General features: G+C 41.9%; 2 protein-coding genes across 2 annotated transcripts in view; both read right to left on the bottom strand.

Moving 5' to 3' along the window:
* The window catches only part of arhgap23b (Rho GTPase activating protein 23b), a 266,684-nt gene that overhangs the window by 232,872 nt on the left and 5,843 nt on the right, over window positions 1-27,969 (bottom strand).
* Window positions 14,798-16,839, bottom strand: LOC137056488 (zinc finger MYM-type protein 1-like). The gene is made up of 2 exons (XM_067430611.1): window positions 16,822-16,839; window positions 14,798-16,709 (listed from the first exon to the last, which is right to left on the bottom strand). Exon 2 carries the CDS (start codon window positions 16,328-16,330, stop codon window positions 14,798-14,800), a length of 1,533 nt encoding a protein of 510 aa, XP_067286712.1. The 5' UTR covers window positions 16,331-16,709; window positions 16,822-16,839.

Genomic DNA, 27,969 nt, shown 5'->3' with positions numbered 1-27,969 from the left:
GTGGTGTTAGAAATAATCTCAGAAATAATTTATGTAAAAACAGACTAAAATATTTTAACTATAACTTGACTAAGAAATATTGAGTTTTCTTTTGACTAAAACTAGACTAAAATGACAAGACTTTTAGAGCGCTTTCACACCAACCTTGTTTGGTCCGGATTGTTTGACTTTTCAGTTTGGTACGAACCAAAATTACAGTTGTGAAACCTCCCTCGGACATGTCCGGTGAGTATGCTGGCAAGAGTATGCAAGAACCGGGATGGTTTCAGCTTCCAGGAATTGTCTACAGATCCTTGCAACATGGAGCCGTAAAATGATCATGCTACAACATGAGGTGATGGTCGTAGATGAATGACACAACAATGAGCCTCAGGATATCATCATGGTATCTCTGTGCATTCAAAATGTCATAAATAAAATGCACCTGTGTTCATTGTCCATAACATACGCCTTCCGAAAACCATAACCCCATCGCCACCATGGGCCACTCAATACACAACATTGACATCAGCAAACCACTCAAGGCCTAAGGCAGACCTGTGCAATAAAAAAAAACGCATGAATTCCGATATCCTCAGATCGGATTCAGGCCTCACTCATATGTGGTAATAAATCTGATATGATTCGGGTGCGTGCATTAGCGCCTTCCATGTAAGCGGACAGATCGGATATTCCCCAGTAAAGTCGTGCGAGTTGTACGTCATTAAAAAAAGGACGGAGGTGAATGACGTCAACTCAGGTGGACACAAACTTCGATCCAGTGTTGCCAAGTCCACGGTTTACATGCTGAATTGGGCTACTTAAACACAGTTTTGAGTTGCAATTGGGCGGGTTTTGTTATGAAAACCTGGCAACCCCATCAAGGGCTCTCCTCTTTTTCTCCACCTTAAGAGAGAAAGGTTTTGCCAACTTAAAGATGTGTGGAACAGTGCAGACAGCAAAACATTGTGCAATCATTTTGTCTGCGGCCATTGCATATTGCGCTGTTTTACTTCCTTTCACCGGTGAAGAACGTCTTGGGCTGTTTTGCCAGTGTACAGTGTAAATGCAAATATCGGATACTGGCTGCTTCTGAAAAGATAATGAAAGCGGGTCGTCAAAAAAATCTAATATATTCACCAAATCGGAATTGTGCATCAAGAACTGCAGTGTAAATGCATCCTATATATGCCACACCTGTAAGGTCGATGGATTATCTCGGCAAAGGAGAAGTGCTCACTAACACAGATTTAGACAGATTTGTGAAAAATATTTGAGAGAAATAGGCCTTTAGTGTACATAGAAAAAGTCTTAATTCTTTGAGTTCAGCTCATGGAAAATGGTTGCAAATACAAAAATGTTGTGTTTATAAAAAAATAAAAAAAAAATAAAAAAAGAAGAAGTGTAATTACTGAAGTCATTGTAAGCTTTTGAGGTTTGTGTAAGGTTTTGGATAGTAACACTTAAGTAATTACTAGTGGGTTATCATGAGCTTTATACTGATCCAAGTAACTAGTAATAACTAGTAAACTGTCCAAGACCTTACAAAATCATCAAAAGTTTACAATGACTTCAGTAATAGAGTTGTGTTTTTCACTTTAGAATACTGATCCAAATAATTAGTAGTTCCTTTTGAAGGATTTATTAACACTTGAGGTTACCATGATCTTCACTTTAGACTTAATTATACATTAAGCTTGAATCACATTAATTATGAACCTGTATTTCTTAGTAGTCCTCTCGGAGGTATGAAAACATGTTTAGTTACTGATTAGCTAATATCTAACTACCATATTCGACTAAGCACTATTACTAACTAATTTATTAATCAGTTTCTTATTAGTTAATACTAGTTAATAGCATGTTAATACAGCATTACTCACTTATTCCTGTGTAGTTATTAATCAATAATGAAACAGTATTCTAAAGTGTTTCTCCAAAAAACACTGTTGATCATCAAAATAAAGAACAATTTATTTGCTTAAGTAACTACTTTGCATCTGGTGGAGACAGACATTGCAAGAGACTGCAGGAGGTACCATGTTGTTGTAGAAAAGCTTAGGGCTATTATGAGGAGATTGACAGAGGTAGATATCAAGAGGACATGAATGAGAGGGAAAATGCAGGGTGAGAAGGGAGGAACAGAAATAAATGTAATTACTTTAAATAGTGAAGGGTCTGAGACACAGACTTAGTTGAATGAGAGCCTGAGGGCAGCACGGACAAGAGCTAAAGCTACAGTTGCTGACTCACATCCACAGCTCATATAAACTGGCATGTCTTTTTGTTGAAGTATATTGATTCTGATATATCCTTAGTTCTGTATTTCTAAGTTTTCTCCTCAATGTCCTCCGTGCTGCTCTCAGATTCAGTTTCTTCCCATTTCTCTCATTTCCATTTACCAATTGAAATTTAATTTACAACTAGTGACTTAATTAACATTAACCCAAAAATACAATAAATGTAGTTTACACATCAACAGCACTTTCCTGACTAGCAGTTTTATATTATCTGTAACCTTTATGGCTCCAGTGTTGTCAGAGCCAGTTTGTGATGTGCAAATGCAGTTTCTTTTGAGATGCCTACACCCAGCTGACATGAATTCAATGTGACTCAAATCTCCGAAATAGTCCCCTCAATTACACTAGAATGAACATCACTCATGATAATACGGTGACATTTAAAGGGATATTCCAACTAAAATAACATGTCTGACATAATTTAGACACTCTCATGTCATGTCCAAAACTGTATTATCTTTCGTTCGTGGAAAAAGATAAATTGTAGGCCTGTATATATCTGAGTTCTTGAAAGGGAATGAAAGTAAATGTGGCTGTCAGACTTTATTCTATTTGTCTTATTTTTATTTAGGGGGAACTATCTCTTTAAAACAATTTTTTTCCACATTTAGTCATTCTTTAAACACAACGTGTTAAATGGGCTTATAATAAGCGTGTTCACATTAGACAGTGTTAGCTGCTCATTTGCTTACTCATGGCATTACAGCTAAAAGTGTCCTAATTTATTGGACCATTTATTGAAAGTAGCCTACATTTACCTTTTGCTGCATTAACTATAGAATGCCAAACCTAAAAAATAAATACAAAAGAAATATACAAAGAAATGTAAAAAAACACAAATAAATCAAATTAATTAAATAATAAACATACATAAAAAAATGTATTTTTACATGTCTTTGTCCATAGGGTAATTGTAATGAGCAGTCCACAGGTTGAGTATCCATATGCAGCTTTATTTAACAAGCAATAAGGTAAACCAACAGGCAGAGGTCAATCACCAACAACAGGAATAAACAGGGAAAGGCAGAGGCGTAGTCACTGGACAGGCAGGGGGTCGAGGCAGGCAGCAAACCAAGTCAACGGAATCTAGTAGAGCAAAGCACAGGTCAATTGGCAGGCAGCAAGGGATCAAAACCAGAAATTCAGTCCAGAGTCATACACAGGAGAAACCAGCAACAGGATACACGCTCAGAGTTGTCAGCAGTAGCAAAACAAAACTTTGCAGTGAATGGCAGAGTGAACCTAGTTTATATAGACTGAGGTGATGAGGCTAATGGTACTCAGTTGTAAACAATGATGGCCGGTGAGTCAGGGCAAAGGATTGTGGGTAATGAAGTCCGGAGTGAGGATTAATATTCAGGTGAGGGGGCCCTCTGGTGGCGATCGGAGGGAGCCACAGTGGCTTGATTTATTACAGTAATAAGGAGGGAGGGCGTGGTTTACCTCAGACATAGGCGAGGGCAATTACAATTAAGTATACAATTAAGCATAGTCTGTAGACGTTGATACTGTCTGTGATGAATGACTTAGATAGGTATATGGCCGAAATCTTATGGGTTAAGTCATAAGTCATGGGTTAAGTCATATCACCCTGACTGTGCTCCAACTGTACTGTGTGACATGGATAAGCTACTCTTTATTCCGGACATGGCCGTAGAACATCATCAGTGGCCTGTTGTATGAAGCTAGCTGAGTTTCAGAGTAGGTTTAGAGTTGACAAATCCAGATAAATCCAACCTGGTTTAGATCAAGTTCAAAGGTCTCTCAAAGCTTGGTATAAACTTTTTCTTTCAACTCAGGTTTAATCCAAAATTAGTGATTAACTCTAAAGCATGTGCACCAGAAAGTGTGACACGTGCGGCAAACAGCCAATCACAGTGTCTGTTTGATTCACTTCTCAAAAGAAAGGTGCGATTCACTTCTCTTCTGAAGATTGAGAGATCGTTTTGAAAATTATGATGAAATTAAATGCGTTTACAAAGCAGGAATTTACACTGCTGCTGCAGTGACAGTTTGAGAAGGCAGTAAAAGAATATGACTATAACAATACATGATGTGATTCAAAGAAATATGCCTAATAATTATAGGTTCACAAAGAGCTCAAATGAATAAACATTGTTTAAAAGAATTATGAATGCATGTTTAATATTTATATTAATATTTGGCTACTTGTCAATTAATATAAAATTTATAATAATATATAATAATTAAAAATAATTATAATTTGTATAATATAAATATATGTAGTGGGTTTATGTTTTGGTGAATTCACGGTAAAATGCGGACCACATGATTTCCGGCCAGATTTAAGCGTGCAGGGCACGATGCGGTGAAAGGCATGCTTGTTGGTTTAGCGTGATATCAGTGGAAGTGCGGAGAGTTTCAGTACATCGCGTACAAATCGTTTGTTGTTGTTTCCTGTTCATGCTGCTGAGTGGGTCATTGATTTACTAAGTGTAAAAGAAAGTTGAGTTTATGAGCATGTACGTTTCACTTTTGTAGCAACCTGCCAGCACGATCATTGATTGGGAGCATGTTCGTATTATGTTACCTGCTGAGGAGCCAAGACTGAACTCTCGGCCGTTTCAGTGGTACAGTGGATGTGGCAGAGGGACGTTACGTCTCCGTTCCCTCCTCAGGGAATGAGGGTTACATATGTAACCGAGACATTCCCTTTCAATCAGTCATTTCGAGTAACGTCAGTAACTGACAAATGGGGGTCCCAATAAAATCTTCCAGTGCCCTGAGTAGACATGAGGTCCCTGTCGTAAGAATAGTATGGACGAAGGACTCCCATCTAACACAGGAATACCAAGGTACACTGGGAAGCATATTTCAGTTGGAAGTATGCACCAAGACGCCTACCCGTAGGAAGGACTTAAGAATACACATATGACCCGCAAGGGCTGCATATGGAAGAACTCTGGTGTACCAGCCGAAGGTGGATTTTTTAACATCAGGAGTGGCAAGGCTGCCAACCTTGCCAAGGGAAAGACACCCGCTCAGGGAGGCTTACGGTGGAAATACACATCCACTCCGGGTGGAGTGTGCCCTGACCCCAAGGGGAAATAGTAGGAGTGCAGAGAGCGCCCCTGCTGCTGGTATGCCCCTGCTGGGAGCGCCCCTGCTGCTGATGTGCCAAAACAATGCTGTCCACTATCCAGTGAGACTACCTCTGCTTTGAGAGAGTCTTTCCCTTCAGCTTTCCACCATAACAGACACAGAGCTGGTCTGAGGTCCTAAAACACTGAGTTCTGTCTACGTTAGCGTGAAGGGCGCATGCTGGACAGAGCAGTGCCAACGCTGGGTCTGCCTCCTCCAAAGGCAGCACTTGCAGGTTCACCACCTGGTCTCTGAATGGAGTGGTGGGAACCTTGGGCACATATCCAGGCCAGGGTCTCAGGAGCACGTGAGAATTGCTTGGCCCGAATTCCAGGCACGCTTCACTGTGTACTGTGGCTTAAATTCAGAGTTTGGGGGTCATCTCACAAACTGCCTGTGGCCCTTGGACCCAAAAAGAACAATTTTACTCTCATCAGTCCACAAAATGTTCCTCCATTTCTCTTTAGGCCAGTTGATGTGTTCTTTGGTAATTTGTAACCTCTTCTGCACATGCCTTTTTTTTAACAGAGGGACTTTGCGGGGGATTCTTGAAAATAGATTAGCTTCACACAGACGTCTTCTAACTGTCACAGTACTTACAGGTAACTCCAGACTGTCTTTGATCATCCTGGAGGTGATCATTGGCTGAGCCTTTGCCATTCTGGTTATTCTTCTATCCATTTTGATGGTTGTCTTCCGTTTTCTTCCACGTCTCTCTGGTTTTGCTCTCCATTTTAAGGCATTGGAGATCATTTTAGCTGAACAGCCTATCATTTTTTGCACCTCTTTATAGGTTTTCCCCTCTCTAATCAACTTTTTAATCAAAGTACGCTGTTCTTCTGAACAATGTCTTGAACGATCCATTTTCCTCAGCTTTCAAATGCATGTTCAACAAGTGTTGGCTTCATCCTTAAATAGGGGCCACCTGATTCACACCTGTTTCTTCACAAAATTGATGACCTCAGTGATTGAATGCCACACTGCTATTTTTTTAACACACCCCTTTCAACTAATTCAACTAATTGCCCAATTGCACAGCCTTAAGAGCGTGCATATCATGAATGCTGGGTCTCATTTGTTTTCTGAGAATCTACTGAACCTACTGGTAACTTGTTCGCCACGTAGCAATAAAAAAATATACGAAAAACCTTGATTATTCTGGTTAGTCACATTGTACTGCTATTATTTTGAACAAGACTGTATATATATATATATATATATATATATATATATATATATATATATATATAAAAGTATTGTTATTATTATTATTATTATTATTATTATTATTATTATTATTATTATAAATGCTCCATTTCTCTTTTTAAAATCTCCTCACGAACGTCAGCTGTCAGTTGTCACAACCTGCTAGGCCATGAACGACGCTTGGTTCATGGTTGCCAAGTCTGGAATGGGGTTGCATTTAGGCTACTGTTGCTTGGGGTATTTGTAGCCTATAGTCCACAGGTTAAGTTGTCTTTACTTAAGCAATATTTCTACCGCCCGCAACCCGCCTTTTGGGATATTTTGGCCCATTCTGGCCGTGATTGCGATACTTTTGAATAACAATTGGAGGGGTTTATTATTCAGACCTGGCAACCCTGCCCCTCGGTTCGCCCTTCGTGCCGCTTCGTGCACTTTGAAGGCGTGGCTTGGCCTGGCCTTCGAAGTGCATGGCCTTCGAAGTGCGCACCCTTCACTTTGGGACACAGCTAGCGTGTGATCAGTGTTGCCAGATTGGGTCGATGATTTAGAGCCCTACATTTGCCCGAACCCGACTTTTTTACGCCCCCTGGGGCCAGGCTTCGGGCCAATTTTCACCTCATACCCACTGTCGGCTGCTGACTGCTTGGTTGTCACTTTAAAAAAATAAAAACTTTAATTTAACAAACAAAATATTATCCAAACATTTTTCTAAATTAACTTAATAAAGAAACAAAACGAAATATAACTACTTGGACATTAAAAACAAAGCTGAACTATTTTAATGACTGCAGGAGTATGTCACAAGGAGGATTCAAAAAAGAAACTAAACACGGGCTCCAGTCGTCCTAGGGCAAAGAATTGAGGCCTGTGCAGGGCTCAAAGCTCACCAAAACCCGCCCCCCACCAAAACTTTAAATGCCAAAATAATGTGATATTATTTTATTGAATAAGCCACTTTAAGTGCAAACAGTGCCCAATATAAGAGATCAGAAAAAGCACATAATTAACAGGCATTTCACACGTTAATAACACACCACTGCCAAAATGCGTAATTCATTGATACTGTACAATAATCCAAAAAAATTAAAACAATGCGCTTCTTTGCACTGACAAAACCACAGTACCCTTGTGAATTTCATAGAACACGCACTTAGCCCAGTCAAAACGGATTCATTTATTCAAACCTCTTTCAGCAGCTGTTAGGGTTGTGTGTCCTGAGTGTGTATATTATGATGGACAGGAATCAGGATTATATTTATAAAGACTCTTTGAGTCACAGGTGTAATCCACGTTTGAGAGTTGGTTCACTCTCCCACTCCTTACTGTAGAAACGGCTTGTAGCCTATATACTGTATGTATACCACTTTAGCATAGCGATCACTTGAATATACAGCTACGACGAGTTATCGCGTTAAAAACCGGGCTTTAATGAGTGAACGCGTCTGCCTGCTGATCGCTGACTGACTGAAAGCGTGCTCTTCCGCTGGAAACCGCCCAATCTGGCAACAACGTGTTGATTTGTGCTTTGAATAATGTGCAAGCTCGATGGATCGCATTCGCGTATAGTAACCAATTCGGATGACGCGATTTATCTGCATAGTTTTTTTTTTAAACAAGATGAAATGAAAGTAGTATGAGTTGCTGATGAGTTGTAACGAGGCTATTTTTAAAAAGTAAGGAGTAGAAAGTACAGATAATTGCGTGAAAATGTAAGGAGTAGAAGTAAAAAGTAAGCAGAAAAATAATTACTCCAGTAAAGTATAGATACCCAAAATTTCTACTTAAGTAAGGTAACAAAGTTTTTGTACTTCGTTACCTGACACCTCTGGTTAATACATTACAATAAAGTCTCATTTGTTAACATTATTTAAAGTCTTACAACTCACTTAACATAAACTTCTTCAACACTTCCCATTCCCATGGAATGAAACAGTCTATGGCTAAACCTGTGGTACAATTCTTCTTGCGTGGTCTTCAAAGGTTTTCATAAAGATCTTTCTGTGGAAGAAAAAGAAAATCTTCTTGACCACTCTATTTATTCTAACTTTTGCTTTTTGTTGGTGTCACACAGCAAATCGTTTTATAACGTTATCTATGCAAACCATGAGCTTTTCGGTTTAGTTAATACCAAATTACATAGTTAAACAACAAGAATAGTTGTTTTTTTACATTTGATCATTTAGCAGACGCTTTTATTCAAGGGGACTAAAAAAATGAGGAGGCCAATCGTATAGTTTAATAACTTTAATACGAATATAATTATTTTTCACTTGTTGTTTTTGCACATTAAATAATTGTAATTGTTTAAATTTTGCACATGCGCAGCATAATTAGGCTTAACGTTACCTGTACGTTACCTAACACAAAGGCTGTGGAACCGACATGATAACAGAAACGAACAATTTACAAATCTTTTAGCAAATCTTGCCATTAAATAAGTTATCATTTGCATTGAAAATGGCATGACAAACACAAATCTTACCTAGAGCTCAACACTTCATGGTCCCGCTGGAAGGCAATGAACCGCGATTAATTTCCGTTCAATACGCAGTTTGCGATGACAGAACTAAGGCTATTTTTGAGTGTTTATTTTACTATGTGAATTGTATGCAATTATTTGCAAAATATGTTAAAGGGAATATAAAGGAATAAAGGAAACTAAAGCCTTATTTAATATACTGTAATGTATGCATTGACCTTGTATGGCTATATTTTAACACATAAAATATTTAGTAATTAAGACATAAATAGCATTGCATGTAATATTCATAAAGTTTTATCATTTATTGTGTAGCCTAACTGTATATTGAATTTCCCATATTAATGTGAATGCATACATGTACACACATATAAACACTTTTACAGAATGACTTACAACAAATGTATACTTCCGATCATGCTTTGCTTCTGGTTTAAAGGAGGTTAAATGTTAAAATTAATTGTTATCTCATGTGTTTTTGCTCAATTTAATAGAAAGAGATAGGTTGAGATAGTGGATATAGTGAGGTTGAAGTCTGGCCAAACACCAATAAAACTATGTAACTTTTATTAAAAAATACAATCTTACTCATGCTGCTTTTTTGATAATCAACATATGAAATAAATTTAAAAAAAAGTCTAGGCTAATATTTAAACATAGCCTAATTAAATAGGCTACGTTATCGCCGGCGCATTCTGATGGACATTGTCCTTTTTGGCAGCGGATATATCTCACAATACAATAGACATTTTTAACCATACATATATGTGCAAGATATTGAAGGTCGCTGATTCAGAGAACTGATTATTTTGCATGCATGCATGCACTCACTCCAAACTCTTCATTTTAAACATTTATTTTGTGTATTAAACACAAAGTTTTTTTTATTTTAAAAGCATTACTAAATTTAGTTCACATTTCTAAATGAAATTTAAAGCCAAATTACCGGAAAAATAAAAAATAAAAAACCAAACCAGTTACCATCCTGCAAATTCAAACATTTAGTTTTATTTTATTTTAATTAATGTTACACGGGTAACATGCCTATCCTTCCATTTCAAAAAAATGGCTATTGCGGTGATGGGATATTCACAAACTTACCAACATATTTTGCATACTTTTTGGAATTACTTAACATGAGAGGGAAAACAAAGTTTTATCCGCATAACGGCGGTTAATGGAAACGCCGTCATTTCACAATAGTTTTTTATCAACATTTAGCCGCCTAAATATCACAAAGGTTTTGTGCAAATCTGTAATGGAAACACGGCTACTGAGAGAGCAGTCCAAACCATTCCAAGTGGATTCAGGCTAGGGCTGCGCGATATTGAAGAAAAATGCGATATGCAATACCTTGTTAAATAATGCGATATTCGATATGCGATACAATATTGTAATTAGTGTGTAAAATCTATTTAAATTACTTTTTTTAATATATTTAAAAACGTCTCGGTTACGTATGTAACCTTAGTTCCCCTTAAGAGGGAACGAGATGCTGCTTCGAAACGCTGTGAGAATGCCTCTGCGTGATTGTGTCATGAAGCGCATGTCGAATCAGTCCAATCGGAAGACGGAACGTCATAGGCGGGTGATGTCATAGACCCGGAAAACTATAAAGCACCCGCGAACACAAACAGAAACTAGCTTCGGAAAGCCTGAAGTAAGTGATCACAGGCATGCAGGGAGTATGGCAGGGTGACGCAGCATCTCGTTCCCTCTTCAGGGAAGTGTCAAGAATTTGTCCGACACCTCCTCTATAGGCTCGAAAGGTGCCACAGATAGGCCCTGGAGCACAGTGGCCATGTCCCAGACCGGTACCCTCGAATATACTACCGGCCTCAGCCTTAAGGTACCACGCAGGAAACGAGTAACTAACGGGTGTCTCCCCAACGAAACCCCACCCAAACGAGTGTGGAAAGCAGCTAAGGCCGCTACGTACAACTTTATTGTGGAGGGGGTCAACCCTGCCGAGAACCTCTTCTGCAGGAACTCCAGCACTGTACCAACCGGGCAGTTAACTGGGTCCAATCTCCACTTTAGTGCGTACAATTTCCTCGCGGAAGGAGCTCTGGAGTGAAGAATGGTCTCAACGACCTCAGCCGAGAGACCTGCCTCTATGAGCTGGGCCCCCTCAGAGGCCAAGCCCAAAGTTTCCATAACTCTGGATGGGGATGAAGGAACACCCCGCCCGCTTGAGAGAGAAGGTGCCTTCTGTTCAGAATCTCCGTCGGAGAGCCTTCCAGGAGGGACATCAGGTCCGAAAACCATACTCTGGTCGGCCAGTACGGAGCCACTAGCAACAGATGGACCCCGTCCCGGCGCACCCTCTCCAGAACTCCCGGAAGCAGAGCAATTGGGGGAAAAGCGTACATGGGCTGCCTCGGCCAGTCCGAACCATGGCATCCAGCCCCAGTGAGACTGGGTGCGACAGAGAGAACCACTGAGGTCAGTGAGAGTTCTCTGCCGAAGCAAACAGATCTATCTCTGCTCTTCCATACTTTTTCCACAGGAGCTCCACCACCTCGGGGTGGAGCTTCCATTCCCCGGGCCTCGGCCCCTGCCTCGACAGTATGTCTGCTTCCTGGTTTAGGACCCCCGGGATGTAATCCAGTACTTGTCCTGTAGACCCGTTCGCAATTTGGTGTTGGGGGAATTTCTCATTTGAACTGAGTTAGTGGGTCCCTAGACATGAAAAATCACAGAGGTGCTCGTCCGCCATAGTGCCACGAATGACGTAGTGGTCAAATCAAATATGGCCGCCATCGGATGATGATGAAAATCCAACTTCTATGTTTCTGAATGTTTATACAGTTGTAATACCTCCATTTAGACATACTATTGTATGTGGAATTAATTTCTGATATTGTTATGACCATAATGGGTGAATTTTGACCTTTATCAGGCATGGTCAAGGTAATTTTCCTATTCAGAAGACTTTGGCCATAACTTGGCCATTATTAGGAATAAAAGCCAGATGCAATAAGTTTAATTCTACTAAATCTGACATTTAACATTCATTGCTAATATTTTTTTAACATTAAGGATCATCTTGTCATTGAAATATCAAGGTCAACATATTTTTTTTATAAAAAAATATTTTTTCTTTATAGTCACTTATTATTGTTTCCCTCAATGATTTGTTTTAATTATAACAAGACATGAAGAGACGAAATGTAACAATTATAAACATCCCCTTTGAAGTTTTAATTGGGTGTTTGTACAATGATATAAAATAAAACAATTGGGTGCAAATAAAACTATGTAGCAATAGCCTGACAAGATGTTGGGCCTGGGAACTTTCCATTGGCAGTGCTTAATCTGAGAGGTGGGATAAACGGTTGTCTTTCAAATTCACTCTGCACGCAATAGGATAGAGCTACAACCAACCAGAGCAACGAAGAAGGTGAAGTGGAACTAGTTGATAGATTAAACTTTCGCTGTATCCGGTCGGCAAAACTCCGAACACATCTTCCTTTCTTAAGAATGATTTCAGTACCGTTCTTTTCTCAAAGAGAAGCTTAACTCTGAGTCTTCCAGAGTCGCGGCCAAAGCCAATTTGAAAGACCGCTGTTTGACAGCTTCTTTGTTTACAAGTAGCACGCGGAACCTCCGCAACTCTGCTGTCATTATATTAAGCCCGCCCACCGACTCTTTACACAATGTGATTGGCCTGACCAGAGTTAGTTTTTTACAGCTCACAATTCAACGAAGAGTTGCTAGACTACCCTGGCTGCAAATTAGCTTTGCTGCCACTAGGGTGTGTCTAGATTTCTAAGCTAAAAAAGCAATAAAACTGATACAAATGACATCATATCAAATTAACTAAAAGTGCACCATATAGTCTGATTTCTCTCAAAGTGTACTGTATGTGTTCATGCATGTTAGTGGGATGGGTTTTTACAGGATGATTTTTCCATGGCAGAATATGGTGCATGAAACTTCAGCAGCACAACAGCCACATCGGCGATTGTCACACTTGCCTGCACACTTACAATGTGAGCAGACTTGGTGGTATGGGCTTCAGACATTTTGATGGCAGGGGTGTGCCAAAGTTGCAAGCAAGTGGCATGTCGTATGAACCAGAAAAGCCCCTCGTTGGATGTGGCCTCTGATCCCACTACTTGTGGAAGGGAGAGCATCAATTCCAGAACTTCCACTGGTGTAGATTTCTATCCTGAAATCATCAAATGTCTTAGCTGCATCTTGCTCTGTCAAGGTGTCTGCCTCTTCAAAGTTGGCTAAGTATTGCACTGGGTCAGAAGCCATAGCAGCATGTTTAGTCCCCACGTTGCTCATACAGTCATCTCCAGTCAGAATATGTCCTTTAATCACTGTCTTTGACAGTGACGCATCAAGATGATAGCATGCTCACTGTTGATCAATTGGTGTGATGCTCAATAGTGAGATGAAGTGAGAAGTATCTTTTGATACTCCTGGTAAAATACAAGAAAAGTTCAATCTTGTCCTCTTATTTTTTGTGAACTCTGTCTAGTATTGTATACACAATACACAGTATAAGGGCAGACTATAAATTTAGTTAGTTCGCATGTACATGTCTTTTAAGATTCTTCAGAATAGGAAAATGACTATGACCATGCCATTTTAAGGGGGGGGGGAATGCTGTTTCATGCATACTGAGCTTTTTACACTGTTAAAGACATGGATTCCCATCCTAAACATAGACAAAGTTTCAAAACTAATGTTGGACGTTTGATGGAGTATTTCTGTGTCAAAAATACTCCTTCCGGTTTCTCACAAGTTTCGGAGAGTTTTTTTCGAGTATGGCTCGGCTTGACGTCGACAGAGCGGAAGGTCCTTGTATGGGCCGTACGGGCTCTTCTCCCGGTAGGGTGAGCGCGCGCGTGCATGACTAGAGCGAGAGAGGAAATGCACGCCCATAAACACTCCAAACACTGCGTCGCAAAGTGGATCTCTACAGTCACTGCTGTCACAGGACTTCACCAAATCATACCAAAGAAGTGTGTTTTTGACGGAGCGGTCCCAGCGATAAAGGTTCGGTCCTGCTTTGGAAGCAGCCGGTGAGTAAAACTGCTTCAAATGTCTGTGCTGTTGGCTCGTCGCGTGAGTAAACATCAGTAAACGACACGATCACGTGCTTCGTCATTCAAATGTGCTAATGGACTTCATTGCTGTTCTATGTATAACGTTACACTAGTATGATGTGCAAAACCGTTTTGCTTGCTACTGCTAAGGTTTAGCCCCTTACAATAGTCCATAAACCGAATCAAACTGCGAGGAAACACACACATATCCTGCTGTTAATGTTTCTCCTGTTCAATTTATTTCAGCCTCCGAATCTGATTCTGGATCATATCTATTAGCTGAGATCGATAGCCATTGGCTTCTCCACGCTTGAGGACGTCACCGCTTTGTCCGCACTCGTCATTCTTTAGCTCCGCCCACACGATACACCTCCAGGCGCTTGTTTTTTTCCAGAAAGACTCGGTACAGCCCATATTTCTTTTATAAATATAATAAAACTAAAGACTTTTCGGAGATATGAAGGATGCAATACTACTCTATAGGTACTCAAGACTGAATTAGTCAAAATAGAGGTATTACATGTGTATAAACATTCAGAAACAAATATGTTGGATTTTCATCATCATCCGATGGCGGCCATATTTGATTTGACCACTACGTCATTCGTGGCACTATGGCGGACGAGCACCTCTGTGATTTTTCATGTCTAGGGACCCACTAACTCAGTTCAAATGAGAAATTCCCCCAACAACAAATTGCGAACGGGTCTACAGGCCAGGTCCAGGATTAAATCCAGCAGGTTATAAACTGAAATCATGTCCTGTGGAGCAGCACCAGCTTGCTTTTTGCGTGTCAAAAAGTACCTTGCTACCATGACTTCCTCTGTCTTTAGATCAATGTTGTAGTGGTGTGCCAGTTCTGCTAAATGTGGCTCAGACAGGAAATTATCAGATACTGGACTAAATGCTTGAATACCTTGAAGCAGTGCTACATTTACAGCAGAAAAACGGTTCTCTAATTCAGTTACCATTCTATCCAGACATGGATATAGTAATTTTGTTTTAATTTGTTCGTCATCTGTGCTGATACTTCTATGCACACCGCAAGCTGTTTCGACAACAAAATCGTCCATTCTTTTTTTCTTCTGTCTCTGGCCAGAAAGTTGCTCCTCAACTACAATGTGATTAACTTCACACAATGTCTTTGCTCTGGCATATATATCTGCAGCAGTGGGATCACTGCGTTTCTGCTTTAGGAAGTCACACACAGCATCTTTGTATGCCACTGCTTGAGGAAGGTCAATTGTCTCTTTTTGGAGGTATTTGTGCAAGCCTGCCACTACAGATAAGAGATCCTTGAAAAGAGTCAACAAATACACAAATGAGAATTTGCAGATTTTTGTTTTCAACCCCACTGCAGTAGCTGTGTTGATGGCAGAGAGACAATCTATGACGGCAGGCAAATTGTCAAGCACAGCATTCACTGTGTTAAGCTGGCAAGCCCACCGTGTGTTGGACAGCTGCACCAATTCACGTGGTTGCAATCCCAGTTTTGTTTGTGCTTCTTTAAACTTGTGATGGCTGACCAGGGAGCAACTAAAAAATGAATACAGACTTTCCAGCAGGCTAAAGAACTCTGTGGCCTCAGTAATCCCTCTGCAGGTGTGGCACAAGACGAGATTCAACTCATGGGCATATATAGCCTCAGGGTGCTTCTCCCTGAAAAGAGATTGAACACCTCCAGTTGCTCCACTCATCACTGCTGCCCCATCGTATGTCTGAGCAACACACTTCAATTGAGAAATTCCATCTTCTTCTAATTTCCTCTCTAATGCTTCTGTTATTGACTTAGCATCAAAACTTCTCAGCTCTGTCAGGGACAGGAATCTCTCTTTCACTGTGCCCTCGATGACATACCTCACACAGATTGCTAGCTGTTCAGTGTATCCATCTCTTGCCTCATCTGCCATAATGGCAAACATTTTTGACTCTTTTTTATTTTTGACATTTTGCATTTCTTTGATAATATTTGCTGTCACCTCTTTTGAGCAGCATTCTATCATTTCATTCTGACTGGCTGGGGAGAGGCAGGTGCTGTTTGATGGGGGTATGTAATGCTGCAAGAAAGGATCGAACTGCTGCAAAAGTCCCATGCATTCCATGAAATTGCCCTTATTATGACTTTCTGCTGTTTCATCATGACCCCTGAATGATAGCCCTTGCTTCCCCAACATGCAGGTCACAGCCACAACACGTTGCATGTACTTCCTTCTTTGTCTAATTTCATTAGCATTTACTGCTTCAATCTGCTGTATTACATTTCCTTGAACTGCACTAGACCTGTAACTTTTCCAGGAGACAATATAATCCTTGTGTGATTGAGTTCCTTCATGTTTTTGAAATGTGTTGAAGTTTGAAACCAGTTAGGCTGGAATGCTCTTTTTTGCAAGCCAAAGTTCTCTTGAGGATAATAGTTTAATTTTTGCTGTTTTGGGCCTGTGTCTTTTTTACCCAAGTCAAACTTATCTAAAGGTGCAGCTGCTGTCTGTGCTTCATCTGAGTACAGTTCTTTCTCTGCATATCTGTCCTCTCTCTCCTGACTCATGTCTTCCTCTTCTTCATGCCCTCTCTGTCCCTGTACTGTGACAATCGCATAAAAATATGAGTTTGGTAATTATAGAAATCTTAACTTCATTTGTATTTGTTAACTGGCCAGACATTTTATTCAAACCAACTCTTTTCACTTCATCACCTGGATCATGATCTTGCCCTTTCTCTGCTGTGCCTTCTTCAATCTGCTCTGCCTCTACTTCACTTTCTTTCACTGACTTTTCTGAGAAACCAAAAAATGACTTTTTATTTATTAAATTAATAATTTCTTGTAGAGTGTCAATAATGCCAGAAAATGTATCGGTTTATCCTTTGATACAACTGCTTTTTCTTATGGAATATAGGTGGAAATTGGCAGACAATAAAAACAACCTCACATATTAGGGTTCACAATGACTGCAATTAATATTGGGAAGGAACATACTGTGGGTGAGAGACTGTCCATGTTCTGTTCTCACCTGACTGCTGTTCATTTGCAGACTTACTCCCACGTGACAAGAAAAAATGTTGTATATATATCTATAATGAAATATTAACACCAAAATGTTGATTATGTTATCTAGTTCATTTTAGCGTTTTATCAAGTCATTCCCAGAAAATGTATTAATTTTACCAGCTAATATTCATTAACACTAATTAAGAATATCAAATATTGTATTAATGTAATTGTCTAGATTGGCAATATGTTAATATATTCTATATTAAACCTTTTATTTCTATTCATTAAATAAATAACAACATGAATCCATCAATTTGCCACTTCTATGAACAAAAGTCACGATTCATGTCGTGACATACATTTATTAGCTTTAAAGTAAAGGGATTTGTGATTTATTTTTATTTTTTTTATGTGATATATCACATTTAAAAAATAATCACAAATCCCTTTACGTTAAGGCTAATGTAAGTATGTCATTATATACTCCTGGGTCATTATTTAATACAAAACTATATTTAATAGTAAAAAGAATAACTGATGTTTCTATCTGTGTGTCATTCACATATTGACTGCTGCTGACGATGTGTTTTTAATCATTCCTGTGCATGACTGCATGGAAATGTATGACAGTGACACAATCTACAATAATGTTTTAAATTAACATTTTCAAATAAAAAGGATGATCGAAATCTAAAGCATGCATTCATGTGTGTTAATTGCTCAATTTTCGCTGGAAGAAAACTAGTGTGGTGTGACAACAGGGAGGGGACAACGTATCAAAGCTTGCAGTGGATGAGAAACCATCCTGTATTGCTCCAGCACAGCGCAACATTATGTAAACTGCATTAAACAAAATATATATCATATAAGAACTGCACAGATGTAGATGTCATCATGACAATCTATCGATAAATGCACACAACTTGTCCTCTACTTCTGTCGTTCGCTCTACTTGGAGCCGCTGCAGATTTAAAAATGCATTAATAGCCTACTACAACAATGCAGACTGAAAGACGGGGGAGGAGCTGAACCCTGCCGCTCTTTTCAAATGAATTTTAAAGGTGACTGATTCAGGTAGTACAATGTTACTAAAGTTTTCTATTTCAGATTAATACTGTTTTGTTTTTGTTTTTTACTTTCTATTAATTAAATAATTAAATAATCCTAAAAGTGTTTTAACATTGATAATAACCATATGTTTGTTGAGGAGGAAATAATTATATTATAAGGATTTCTGAAGGATCATGTGACACTGAAGACTGGAGTAATGATGCTGAAAACACAGCTTTAAATCACAGAATAAATTACACTTTACTATATTCAAATAGAAAACAGTTTCTTTATATTTTAATAATATTTCACAATATTACAGTCAACATTACTTTTTTTTAAAATAAAATAAATGCAGCTTTGTTGAAGATACTTATTTCAAAAACAATCAAAATAGTCGATTCCAAAATTGTGTGTGTGTGTGTGTGTGTGTGTACAGTTTACAATCTCAGGGCTGTCTTCATTTAGACATATGCTCTCTTGTGGTGCTGAATAGATTTCAGCAGTAAAGAGAGAAAGCATCTGTGGTGATGGTTTTCTCCATTTACCTGACATTTTATAGTGCTGCTTGTTCATCCACGGACAACCGAACTGATGCTTCAAACCACCAAAGGCATAACTCATGTGACGTGATGATGCTTGATTTGTGAAATGCTCAAGTGACGTGTCTACTCACGTGCAGCGGTTGTTGCCAAGTGAATTCGTTCCCGGGGATCAATACCCACTAATAAACTGTTCCATTTAATTTTTTCTTTGGCTCTTTTATATTGTTTCGCGGCCGCGGTACTTTTTAATTGTAGCCCAAAAAAACGCAACCCGCGGCTCCGTAATTTTTCCCGTGAAAACCGCGACCCTGGCAACTATGTGTGTGCTGCTTCCCGCGTTGTTTTGGAGTCGTTTGGGGCATGTCACGAAGGAGCTTCGTGTCAGCTTAACCAATGAAAAGTGTAGCAGCAACAGCACGCTGCAGCTGCTCGCTTATGCGCGCTGCCAGGATGTATTCACGTCCGCTGGGAGATTTGGGACATTTTAGTAAAATTCAAAGAGTGTAATGTTTTCAGCGGGGTGGCAACAGGGGTGGCAAGGACTTCATCTGGGGGGGCAATTGCCACCCCAACTAGCCCTCTGGCTCCGCCACTGAGACTGAAGCGCTCACGAATTATTGCAAACTGTTTATCAGACAATTTTTAGGGGGGCTGGGCAGAAATTTAGGGGGGCCCCCCTAAAAAGGGCCTAGCAACGCCTATGCCTTTATCTATTGCTGAAAAGATTTGTTTTATTACCATATATGTTGAAATTAATGCTGAAAGGGATAGTTCACCCAAAAATGAAAATTAGCCCATGATTTACTCACCCTCAAGTCCTCCTAGGTGTTTATGACATTCTTCTTTCAGACAAATAAAATCTGAGTTATATTTAAAAAGATGTTTTTAAAATTACATAAAAAAATGCATCTGTACATCAAATAACGTGCTCCACAAAGCTCTGGGGGATAATAAAGACTTCTGAAGTGAATCGATGAGTTTCTTTAAGAAAGATATCCATATTTAAAACTTTATCAGGGTTGCGCCGACATAAAAATTCTTGGCTGAAACCGAAAACTGAAAAAAGGAAACTAAGGCCGAAAACTGAAAGACATTATGCCAATTATTAGTAGCTGTAACCAATAGTAACCATTGCATTAATGGCTATGACTGTGTAACTTTCCTAAAAATCAAGGCATTGCAATTGCATAAATTAATATTAAAGTTTCAAATAATAAATCAATTACAAATTATGCATACATTTATTTAGTACATTGCAACAATGCACAGTATAAAATACAATGTAAACTAAAATGTTTAACTTGACCTCACTCATGTACATTAAATAATAATGCACAGGCATACTGCCTGCAGAAAGGTACAGAAATTTAATAAATTATTCAAACATGTAAAACAACTGCATATTTAACTGTTTAAATTAAAGATTAATCCTTATTAATCTTACAAAAGCTATTCAATCAAGAGCAGTGAGTAATGTCCTTATCTTTTATTTGACATTAAACCGCATTAAACAGGCTACTGTCCCTTTAAGACCTAATCCACGGTAATGTGTCATCTTTCTTGACTGTATAAAGTTCTCTTAAGGCATACAGACTGTCTGCTTGGATACTCATCAAGATGGACATGTTGACATACTTTTTGTGCGAGTTTGTCTGTTTAAGCGCAAGACTTGAAATAGAACTCAATATTTGTGCGCTGTGAGACATGTGCCCGTTCCTGGATGAGTGCATGGAGACAGATCTCCTCACAGCGCATGTGAGTTCTCATTCTCATCTTCTGGGTCTACACTCGGGTGATGACAGCGAAAATGTCTGGTCATATTCGAACATACAGAAGCACTCGCATGCATTGAACAAAGTTCTGACCATTTTTCTTTCATTATCACTGTTGTTGTAGTGTATCACTTAGGAGCCAGTACATGTATCTATTGACAGAAACATAAACAAAGCACTATTTTCAAGTTACAACCTATATTTTAGATGCGTCATCAGATGTGAGATTAACCACAAAACGCAGATGTTGCTTTAGACAAGCACGTGAAGGTTGCGGTTTCTGTTTGCGTCATCACAACATTTCGGCCGTATTGTTTCGGTGATAAAAGTCATGGAAAAAGTGTTGAAAGTGCCTTCTCGCAGTTCAAGATGTGTGCAGCCTTTTGAACTGCAGAGGCACTTTCAACACTTTTCCCATAAACTGAATACGGAATGCAATCGGCTGAAAGACCTTTATTAACCCCCCGGAGCCGTGTGGAGCATGTTATTTGATGGACAGATGCTGTCACGGTTCATGGATTCACTGACTCATTCTGTTTGATGTGTGTTTGGTTGTGTTGGAGGCGTGGTCACTGATCACTGCAATCATCATTTCCACCAGCTGCAACTCATCTCACCTGCCTATTTAATTGCCTCACCTGCAGTCTGTGTTTGTCGATCGTCGCAGTTGTCCCCGTGTGTTTCCTCGTGTGCAGTCATCTTCCTGGTGTTGTGTGTGTGGATCCTTCCAGCCTCTATTTTCCATTGCCTGGTCCTTGCCCATTGCCTCCCTGTGTCACGCATGCTGCACCGTCTCCAGATCTCCTGACTTCGTCTTCCTGCCATGAGTTTCTAGACTTGAGTTTCTGCTTTTTGCCATTCTCTGGTCTATGTCAGTAATAGAGATCTTTTGCACTTGTTATTGGATCAGCATTTGTTTCCCTACATCACTGGCGTGACAGATGCAGTTTTTATGGACTTCAAAAACAGATCTACATCTACATCTAAAATACCCAGGACTTTTTTAATATAACTCCGGTTTCCTTTATCGAGGGAACTCGCACTGCGTCATCGTAGAATAAAAAGCCCAATCTTGATTGGTGTTGCGTCATGACGTAACGAGTGACGGCATACCCGAAGGTATAAAGGGACGCCGGCACAGCAGATATAGCTTCCTGCTCTTCAGCGGTCGCACTCTGTGTTCTTGTCTGTCTATTTGGTGTTGTTTGTCCCTCAGGGCTTCAATATTATTAGATTTCTTGTTGAAATGGCGAGCGAGCAGTTCAGATGGTGTGTGCCTCCCTGTCCGCGATTCGTTGCTGGCACGGACACACACCAGCTCTGTTTGCAGTGCCTCGGTGTGCGGCACGCCCGGGCCGCTCTCGAGGGGGCGGCCTGCGGTGAGTGTGATAAGCTGCCGCTGAGGGTACTGCGCTCGCGGCTGGCAGTCTTTGACAAGGCCGGCTAGCCTCGCGGTTCTGGGCCCGCGGTTGCTGAGGCAGCGCAGCGCCGCAGATCGTGATCTCAATGAGTTGTGCAGGGGGTGGGAAAAGCCCTTCTCTGCACGCTTGACTACGCCCCCTGTGCTTAATTTCGCCAACACGCTCGGGGCATCTGAGAAGGGCTATGTAGCGCTGCCTAGGGTTGAATAGGCGCTTGCGGGCCACCTCTCACCTGAGACAGCGGCTTCATTAAAGGCCCTGGCATTGCCCTCGAAACCATGCCGAGAGACATCGAAGCTGGTGGGTAGGGCATATAGTGCGGCTGGTCGCGCTGGTGGGTGCCTGCACACTCTCGGGGTTCTGCAGGCCTAACAAACAGACTTGCTGAAGGAGCTCGATGAGGAGGATATATAACTGAGCTGTGGAAGGCCACAGATTTGTCTCTCCGCATCACAAAGGAGGTGCTATCACGATAGCCCGTGCTATCGGCCGCTCCATGGCAGGTCTGGTGTGCGCGGAGAGGCATCTCTGGCTCAACCTGTCGGGGATCAGGGAGAGAGATAGACACTTTCTTCTTGATTCCCCGGTTTCGCCTTCTGGCCTTTTCGGCGGCGCTGTGAGCACCGTCGTCGAGAGGTTTCAGGAGGTGAAGCAGGCGGGAGACCTGAAACCAAGGTTTCTTCCATACGATGAGGGAACGAAGGCATCTGCGTGTTTCCCTGATCATACAGAAAGGATTCCCCTTCGGGGAAAACCCCTTGGTCTTCAGCAACCACTGTAAGGGTCTCATGTGGAGCAGGCTGAGCGGAATTATACTGGACGCTGCTGCCATAAGACCCCGCAGTCTCTGGAACTGCTTGACAGTGATGCTGTGGCCCAGCTTTACTCTGGAGACTTCCCGTACAGTTTCGATACGTGCGGGTGACATGTGTGCCCGCATCGTTACCGAGTCCCATACTACCCCCAGGAACGTGGTCCTCTGGGAGGGCGTCAATGCACTTTTCTTCGCGTTGAGTCTCAGCTCCAAGCACCTCATATGGGCTAAAACAGCATCTCGATGCTGAACTGCCATATTGTACGACCTGGCCATGATAAACCAGTCTTTGATATAATTTAGTACACGGATCCCCTGGAGTCTTAGCGGAGCCAGGGCTGCATCCATGCACTTTGTGAAGGTGCGAGGTGAAAGAGCTAGGCCAAAGGGAAGAATCCAATGTTGGTACGCTTCGCCCCCAAAAGCGAACCTCAGGAACTTCCTGTGACTGGGAAGGATGGAGATATGGTAGTATGCGTCCTTTAGATCTATCGTGACGAACCAGTCCTCGAACTGGATCTGACTCACGATGGCGGGAATAGTTAGCATCCTGGACCTGTATCTCCTCAGAGACTGATTCAGATGTCTGAGATCTAAAATCTGAGTTTTCTTCCGGACCTCCGCAGCCACCATGTTCCAATACGACCCGACAACACTGCCGTGGTATCGTATCTAAATCGTCAGGGGGGTCTGGGATCTCGTCCTCTGTGCAGACTGGCGCATCAGGTCCTCCTGTGGTCCCAAGGGAAACTGTCGTCACTGAAGGCAGTTTACATCCCTGGGGACCAGAATCAGGGAGCAGACATCCTGTCTAGGCAGGGGCTGAGGCCCGGGGATTGGCATCTCCATTCAGAGTTGGTAGAGACCATATGCGAGAGGTTTGGCCAGGTGGAAGTGGATCTGTTTGCGTCTCGAGAGACGTCCCACTGCCTACTGTGGTTCTTCCTCAGGCATCCGGCTCCATTGGGCCTGGAAGCCATGTCACAGACGTGGCTGAGGCTGCGTCTATACGCATTTCCCCCGATCACTCTGCTCCCAGGAGTTCTGGAGCGGGTCCACCAGGAAGGCATCCGCCTGCTCTTGGTAGCACCCCGATGGCCATCCAGAGTATGGTTCTCCGACATCATAGACCTGCTAGACGACCTTCCATGGCAGATTCCTCTGAGGAAGGATCTGCTGACTCAGGCAGGGGGCACGATATACCACCCCCAGCCGGAGTTATGGAACCTATGGGTCTGGCCCCTGAGGGGGCACAGCTCATAGAGGAGGGTCTGTCGGCAGGCGTCGTTGAGACCCTACTCAGCTCCAGGGCTCCTTCCACCAGGAGGCTGTACAACCTGAAGTGGAAGGTTTTTTCCACTTGGTGTAGAGACCGTGAGGTAAAACCAGTTAACTGCGCAGTAGCTTCAGTACTAGAGTTTCTCCAAGATCGGTTTTCTTCCGGGCTTACCCCATCCACACTTAAGGGGTATGTGGCAGCGATAGGGGCTTTCCACGCACCGTAAGGTGAAGGACCTCTGGGGAGGCACCATTTGGTTGTACGTTTCCTCCGAGGAGCACGGAGGATGAGGCCTCTGGCTCATTCCAGGATTCCAACCTGGGATCTGGCAGTAGTGCTTGAGGGGTTGGTTGAGGCCCCCTTCGAGCCGCTGGAGCTGGCCGAGGCCAAGAACCTCCCGCTTAAGGTGGCCTTTCTCCTTACCATCACTTCTCTGAGGAGAGTGGGGGACGTCCAGGCATTGGCAGTCACGCCAAATTGCTTGGAGTTTGCCCCGGGCGGAGTAAAGGCCATCTTGCGTCCGACCCGTACCCAAGGTGCCATCTAACATGGTACGGTCGGTGGTTCTCCAGGCATTCCATCCCCCGCCTCATGTGAGGGCAGATGAGGGCAGGCTTCACCTCCTCTGCCCTGTCCGGGCATTGAGGATTTATCTGGAGAGGTCTGCCCAGTGGAGGAAGTCAGACCAGTTGTTAGTGTGCTTTGGTCCACCCAAGAAAGGGCTGCCTGCGGCAAAACAGACTATCAGTAACTAGATTGTCCAGGCAATAGCCATGGCTTATCAGGTGCGCAGCTTGCCTTCACCGATAGCCGTGAGGGCGCACTCTACCAGAGGCATGGCCTCTTCGGTAGCCCTCCTTTCGGGAGCTTCTTTGCAGGAAATCTGCGAAGTGGCCGGGTGGGCCACTCTGCAAACTTTCATTAGGCATTACAGTCTGCACCTTCCGGCGACGCCAGGCGCCAGGGTGCTCGCCTCCTGAGTATGCACTGAATCGGTCCATACCAAGGGGCTCAAGATAGGTGAGGACTAGTGGGTATTCGTTCCCCGATGTGTCATCTACGATGACGCAGTGCGTGTTCCCTCGATAAAGGGAACGTCTCGGGTTATGCATATAACCCATGTTCCCTGAGAGGAAACGAGACACTGCGTCTCGTAGCCTGGCCTATCGCCAGAGCGCCTGCTTCATCGCAGTAAGCTATATCTGCTTGTAACGTCTCGGGTTATGCATATAACCCATGTTCCCTGAGAGGGAACGAGACACTGCATCTCGTAGCCTGGCCTATCGCCAGAGCGCCTGCTTCATCGCAGTAAGCTATATCTGCTTGTGCCGGCGTCCGTTTTTACCTTCGGGTATGCCGTCACTCGTTACGTCATGACGCAACACCAATCAAGATTGGGCTTTTTCATATGAGCTTCAGTAGCGTCACGCCGAGGGCGTTCCCCGATGTGTCATCTACGATGATGCAGTGTCTCATTCCCTCTCAGGGAACATGGGTTATATGCATAACCCGAGACGTTTTATTCGTCTGAAAGTAGAATGCCATATACACCTAGGATGAGATGAGGGTGAGTAAATCATGGGCTAATTTTCATTTTTGGGTGAACACCTTGAAGTCTTCTTCCATTGTAACTCATGGTGGTTAAGTGTTTCAGCCACAAGATGGCAACAGACAGTCAACGACAGCGGAGTGACACATTAAGCATATAAGTAGCACCGGTAAAGCTAACACGTAGTACCCGGATGAGCGGTGTGTTATTCATTTTGCAGGTTGTTATCTGGGATTATTACATGGCTCTGTGAAGTACTTGATTCTGATTGGTTAATTGTACATTCCAGCGGTATGTTTGTTATTCCCAGATAACAACCACTAAAGTTGAATAACACACTGCTCATCCGGGTACTAGGAGCTATCTTGACTGGTACTTATATGCCTAAAGGACAGCTCCGGTGAAAAATAAACCTAGGGGGTAATTAAAAAATGGTTACCGAGTAGATCGTTGATGCCTTTTCATGAAAATTGAATGTACAGAGTTTTATCTCTAAAAACAAATTAGCTTATAACGCTTGTCTATGGGGCACAGAGTAAGTAAAATTAAATTTCTAGTTAATACCACTAAAAGGGCTCAAAATTGCCTCATTAACACGGTAGCATAATGAGGTTCCCTATATGCAAACGAAGCATTGAGAACTTTGTAAGTGTACAAACAGTTTAATAAGAAGATACTTTATAAAGACAGTCCATTATGCTGTTACGTCCCTCTGTAGTTATTGTCTAGAGTTAAACGGGAATGCAACATATTACCAGCTGTGCAAGCATCTATTGGAGGAAGGACAACAAACGGAGAGGACAAACAACTACCTTTTAAAAAAAAGGTTTATTGCTCAGTGCAAAATAAATGGGTAAGGTGTCAAAAAGAATATTTACAATAATATTTACAAACAAACATACGTAAAGGAAACAAAAAAAAAACATAAACAATGCTCAACAAACCGAGGTGGGAAGGGGGAACACGAGTAGAGGCCAAATCAAAGAAATTAACAAAACAAAAACAACTAGCTGAATTTAACCACTAAACTAACTTCAAAGCAAAATGTAGAAATAAAAAGTATTCAGCGTCAACGACGCCCAAACTACACTACTCTAACTAAACAAACAAAACATACACAATACGGCACTCTCTCTTAACCTAGTGTGTGTAATACAACAGCAAACAACGTCCTGCGTGGTGCGCAATGTATGTCGTACGACCTGCTTTTCCTGTGCTCTCCTTCCCAGCCTCACCGTCATTGACGACTACTGAAGAAACAGAACATGCAACATTATCAGGCACCCACACGGGTACAAAGAACGTTTTACTGAGAGACAAAAGTCTCAATCTCTAGTACCACGCCACAGCATGACACGGGGCAGGAAGCTAAACCTTCAGCCCCCGATCTAGAGGAAGATCCGGCTTTTAAAGCACAAAGCCACCCCTGATTGGATGGAGCGGCAGAGACGTCATCTCCAACGCTGACGTCTACAACGGGGATCCCCTCAATCTAAAAGAGACAGACACACACACACACACACACCCACATACCAAATACGTACAGTGTACGTAACACTTCCCCTCCTAAAGACTTAACCAAAACGTAAAAATAAAAAAACAACAACAAAAAAACTGAACAAATCTTACTGGATACATAAATTACATTATGCTCTAGATAAAGCATCAGCGACAACGTTTTCAGATCCCTTCTTGTGCTTGATGTTTAGATTATATTCCTGCACAACTAATGACCAATGCATGAGACGCTGGTTATGATTGTACATTCTGGACAGGAAAACCAATGGGTTATGATCAGTGTAAACAGTCACTGGTTCCACAGATGAACCGACATAGACTTCAAAAAACTGCAACGCTAAAAGAAGTCCTAAGGCTTCCTTCTCTATCGTAGAGTAATTAACCTGGTGTTTGTTAAATTTCCGCGAGAAATAACAAATGGGGTGATCTAACCCAGAGTCACAGCGATAGATCAAAGTAACACAGCGGCAGTGGCAAAAGCACTCGCGTCTACTTCCATCTTAAACGGACGGGAGAATTCTGGAGCGGCCAGAACAGGCGCACTGCTTAGCAAGGTCTTAATACTATTAAAAGCATCTTGGCAATCATTCGACCATACGAAATCATTCACAGGACTTAACAGCCTGGTAAGAGGCTGCACAACAGCAGAAAAATTTCGGCAAAACCCCCTATAATACCCAGCCATCCCTAGAAAACGGCGCAACTCTCGTCTGGTGGTGGGCACAGGAAAATCAGCGATAGCCGAAACTTTAGCCAACACTGGGCGAACTTGACCCTGGGCAACTACTTTCCCCAGATATGTAACTGTGGCTTTTCCAAACTCACATTTCGTCAAGTTTATCGTCAAAGACGCATTTGCCAGCCGTTCAAACACAGTTCTTAAAAGAGATAAATGCTCTGGCC

The sequence above is a fragment of the Pseudorasbora parva genome, chromosome 21 (genome assembly GCF_024679245.1).
Source record: "Pseudorasbora parva isolate DD20220531a chromosome 21, ASM2467924v1, whole genome shotgun sequence".
Lineage (NCBI taxonomy): Eukaryota > Metazoa > Chordata > Actinopteri > Cypriniformes > Gobionidae > Pseudorasbora > Pseudorasbora parva.
Note: the sequence above shows the minus strand (reverse complement) of the source record. Positions and strands in the feature narration are given on the sequence as shown.